General features: G+C 38.2%; 1 protein-coding gene across 1 annotated transcript; it reads right to left on the minus strand.

Annotated features, from left to right (window-relative positions):
- Nucleotides 1–537: 537 nt before the first annotated feature.
- LOC106335983 (probable beta-1,3-galactosyltransferase 19) lies at nucleotides 538–3,716 on the minus strand. The gene is made up of 7 exons (XM_013774681.1): nucleotides 2,435–3,716; nucleotides 2,128–2,369; nucleotides 1,768–2,058; nucleotides 1,569–1,697; nucleotides 1,317–1,490; nucleotides 1,128–1,235; nucleotides 538–1,038 (listed from the first exon to the last, which is right to left on the minus strand). The coding sequence occupies exons 1-7, from the start codon at nucleotides 3,279–3,281 to the stop codon at nucleotides 826–828; spliced, it is 2,004 nt and encodes a 667-aa protein (XP_013630135.1). The 5' UTR covers nucleotides 3,282–3,716; the 3' UTR covers nucleotides 538–825.
- Between the last annotated feature and the right edge of the window lie 938 nt (nucleotides 3,717–4,654).

Here is a 4,654-nt window from a genome sequence, read left to right on the forward strand (position 1 = left end):
CAGCTAATAAACTAAAAACTAATTAAATCGGGCCCAATATGATTTAAATAGATAGGCTATTTTTATTTTTGCACCATTATATTTGCAATATGTATAGCCGAGTATTATTTTATCTTTTATATTTTATGATTTCAGATTTTTAATTAGTCAAATATTACAAGAGATAGAACTAAATAGTATATAAAACAAATTACGATGTATATAAATTAAAAATATATCAAATCCAAAATTATGAAAATTGTGTTTTTATTAGCATGTATCTATTAATATACACAAACCATCTTAATTGTATGATTTATAAATATATATACTTTCAAATGGTAAGTTTTATAAAAATACCTATTAACAAATGATTTTAACATACTATTTTAATTTATTCAACATCAGTAACATATATCATCAACAAATATATTCACACAAACAACTAAAACTTATGAACAACCACACCATAATGTTAGACATAAAAAGTAAAAGAACACATGTACGGTTAAGCGGATTACAATCTAGTAATTCTTTAAAATAGGATTTAGAAGGCATACACAAATACCACATGAGATAAAATTTTTTTAATTTTTACAAAATTCAAGTTATAACTTTTTAAGAGATTCTCGATGTCTAACAATACTAAGAAAAGAGCATTCTACAAAAAAAAAAGGATTTATATATTTTAGATTTCGTTCTCCAAGATCAAGAAGATATACTACAGCTAAAGTTATATGCTATGAAAATGCTACAAAACCAAAAAAAAAAACAAAAAAAAAGATTTCTGATTTCTATTGTCCTCATCTTTACAAACCAAAGAGAAACAGAGTGTGATTTGGTTTGTCATCTCATGTTGCAGCACTGAGGTTTTCCTGTCAAAACCAACTTATCCCACAAGCAAATCATCTGTCTTGGCGACTGGTAATGCGCCGTCAAGTGATTCTCTATGCAACCAAACTGACAAAACTTGAGACTGTGAATGTAATCCACCGGTTTGGTCCCGTTGTTGAATTGTTCTACCCACATTCCCACACTCACATCTTCCATTTTGAACATCTGTAGTGTAGTATCAAAAAAAGAAAGAAAACAGAGTTATATCAATAATACACATGCTCAAACGGTTTCGAAACAATTAGCTAACGTACCCTTAGTTTGTGTTTCTCAAACTCTTTTACAATGAAGCGAGATATATCATTTGACAATATGTACCCCGGTCCATTAGCATAAGGTGGATAGTCTTCCTCGGGCCATTCCTGGAACAGCATAGTTCTTAAAACATGAACTCATATTGCGAAACAAATGACTCTTTAAGCCAAAGTTCATAAGCTTTATACCTCATACGTAACAGCCCATTTACCCTGGCGGAGCGGTTTGTGATAATAATTGATGTTGCCAATGTATAAACTCTTATTTGCAGGTGTTCTCTTCGCTTCACTAAGAACCGCATCTACTTGTACAAATGTATCGTCATCACACTTCATGATGTACTTTGCCGCAAGCTGATGAGCCTGCCAAAAAAGAAAAACAGAAACTCTTTATTGATACTGAATAAGTATTGGTTTTTTAAAATCAGCACACTCACTCACCCCATACTCGCAGATGGCAACAGTTTTGAGGACAACAAGGTCATAACTATCCATGTAAGGGACTATAACTATGTCCCCAAAGAACTCAGCTTCCTTCTTTAGCTCCACATTCACTTCCTTCCTCGTGTGCTGTCCAACAAAACACCAGAGTTTAGCTCTTACAATCTTAAACAAGATAAGATCACATGTTTAAACTTACCAGTGCAACAAAGAAGCGAGTCACTACTTTAGAAGATTTAACTAGCTTATGTTGCATCCACGACTTCCTCACAGCCATTCTCTCAGCAAAATGGTTACCAGCAGAAAGGATGCCAATGAACATATCAACTTGCTCATCAGGAAGTGATGGTGCTTGCCAGTTGCTCGAGAGCTCAAGATACCTCTGAGGAGAAAAGCTAGGGTGCGAGGTCGGGAGAGATCCAGCGAAAACCGAGTGAACATCAATGTCACCATTGATGGTTAAGCCAGTAGCATCCTCAAGCGTAAACCCCTTCATACACAGACAATCATCAGTTTCACGCCATTTTACTAATCAAAACCACAAGCAAAGTACACTTACAGTTCGGTAAGGGAAGGAAGTGACGTGCTTCCCATCGACACTAACATGAAAACCTTCCAATCCAGCACTAAGTGTAAGCACAAAGAGATTGTCAACCGTGAAGGGAAACGGCCATTCAACGGTTACTTTCTTGCTCCGACCAACTAATCTACTAAGCCACCATGTATCCGCCTTGCTAGGCTCTTCTTTAGATGAAACGCTATCGTCGCGAACCCATTTCTCGCACTTCACCTGACCATCAACTATAAAACCATTCTCACTAATTTGTATCCCCAAATGAAAGTTAAATGCTTTACTAAGTACTAACCAGTTTCTTCATCGTCTCTAGATCTCCATCCTTCGCATCTTTGTGCAGACCCCCACTGCATCCTGTAACAAGTGTTCTGCTCAATCACAGGCTTACCACTCCAGTCACCCTTAAGCCTCGGGTTCAAGTGGAGGATCCGAGGTGGCTCTTCCCCATCCACTGCTTTCAAGCCCTGAAGCTCCAACTTAAACTGCGAAACCTCTCCTTCCTTCAACATGGATATCTTCGGGTCCTTCTCCGAGTGAGCAGCTCTTGGCTTCCCAACCACTGTGATGTGAGATCCGAGAGTTAACCCGCAGGGAAGCTCCATGAGGCTCCCAAGGTTGGAAAGATGAGACCCGGTTATGGAAACGGAGAGAGGGCATGAGCTTGATTCCGATTCCTCGGTCTTCTTCAAGGACTTTAAGGTCTTTCCAGACTCGAGCTCTTCCCACAGCTTTCTACCGACTTCCCAAGCTACTTTCGCGGACTTGTGAAGCTCCACCGACCCGTCTTTGCTACCCGGGTTAAACGTTTCCGGGTCGAACTTCAAGGTAGAGAGGATCTGACTCCTCCTCCTCCTTAAACCCTGAATCGCCGGTGGTTCAGACTCTGGCTCCTGGAAAAGCAAGCTCTTTAAAGGCCGGCTCGGAGGTAGCCTCTCTTGTAACTCACGCTGGCTGTTGTGCTTCTCGGGTCGGGTTAACGGGTCCTGAGACAAGGTGCTAAACCCTGTTTTGAAGACGAAGGGGATTTCGAAAGTGATGAGGAGCATGTAGAGAAACCCAACCGCCGTTAGAATCTGCACCGATCTCTGCTTGCTGACGGACACGAACACGTCCAGTTTCGATAGCTTCGGCTTCCTCATTTCCCTAAGATTAGAAGAAATAGAAACCCTAGATGATGATGATCAAGAGGAAACAGAGTCTCTCTAAAGTTGTTGTGAAAAAAAAAATCAGGAGGAGCGAGGAGAAACAAGAATCAGATCGGTTGGGTACTAGTAATTACGAGAAACCCTTTGAACACGGATAGAAAATTCAAGAACGTTCCTTGTCGAAAGACGGAATCGTGGTGGGGGGGTTGTAGAAAATTCAAACCCAGAGGAAACGCTGAAAGGAAAGACTTTTAAGCTTCTAGAGAGAGAGAGAGGAGCGTCTGAATGGTTGAGAATAAGGGATGCAGAAGCAAAAACAAACGCGTGAAGGAAGAGGGAGGAAGGAAGGAAGAAGACAAAGGATCTTTCTTTCTCCCTTCTTAGTTAGTGCTGCTTACGTCCGAATAAACCGCCGTTCTGCTTCCTTCTCTTCCTTTTTCGAATCTCCTTTTTAAAACAATTCCTTATTTATTTATTTGCCATTCCGATTAATACAGTATTAGATTCGTTGGATTTATCTTTATGGACGGTATATGATTAAACTTTATTTATAAATGCTAATTCGATTAAAGAAAGGTAAGTCCACCAATAGAATAATCGATTTTTATTTCACTTAAATCCGAAATATTAAGGCTAATGCTTAAGCAATCAAAGGAGTTGTATCCTTGGTTAACTATTATATGATTTTTCATTCAAAAAAAACAATGATAATCTACTGAATCGTATATTTGGAAATAGGTTTTTATTATATTTTAGTAGATACGATTCTTATTCTGGTTTAAATGATGACTGATTAGTGTTGTTTAAGCGGTGCTGAATGGGTCAACTGCGCTAATTCTGTATTGGGCCCTTTTATTACTGATTGCATCACCTATGAAGTCACTAAATGACTCATGATCTCATGCTACTTTGACTTCTTCTTCTTTCTCTAGTTTTTTTGTAAATTCAAAAACTGAGTGAGTCCTATAATTTGATCTGTATGGTTTTATCTTCGCGATTTATGTCATTTTGTTTCGGTATGGGAAACTAGCTGTTTTTCCATTAAAAAATGTTTTAACCAATTTAGGCTAAAGATTATCCAGCTACTAGAAACAAATTATTCATTAAAAATGAAAACAGTTTCAAGTGTGTTTGTATTTGATAAAACCGAGGTACAGTTTTTTTTTTTTTAGGGAATATTGAGGAGAAAATGGGGACCAAAGTCTTTTTATGGGGAAATGGAGCTTGAGGAGTAAGTTGGGCTTCATGTGTGACACATTTGCACCTAGGTGTCTCTGCTTTATCCACTTGTCTTTTCCACCTTTATTCACTCTCTTTCTTGAGACATGACTATAAAGTCTATAACCGTTGCAAAACAAAATAGTTAA

This window comes from Brassica oleracea, chromosome C3 (genome assembly GCF_000695525.1).
Source record: "Brassica oleracea var. oleracea cultivar TO1000 chromosome C3, BOL, whole genome shotgun sequence".
In the NCBI taxonomy this organism is placed as follows: domain Eukaryota; kingdom Viridiplantae; phylum Streptophyta; class Magnoliopsida; order Brassicales; family Brassicaceae; genus Brassica; species Brassica oleracea.

What these genes read in the sequence shown, in the direction of transcription:
- LOC106335983 (XM_013774681.1), bottom strand. Translation starts at nt 3,281, where the DNA reads ATGAGGAAGCCGAAGCTATCGAAACTGGACGTGTTCGTGTCCGTCAGC. An exon ending in CTTCCTTCCCTTACCGAACT is followed by an intron (nt 2,059 to 2,127) that starts GTAAGTGTACTT and finishes CTGTGTATGAAG; the next exon opens with GGGTTTACGCTTGAGGATGC. An exon ending in TTGAGAAACACAAACTAAGG is followed by an intron (nt 1,039 to 1,127) that starts GTACGTTAGCTA and finishes ACTACACTACAG; the next exon opens with ATGTTCAAAATGGAAGATGT.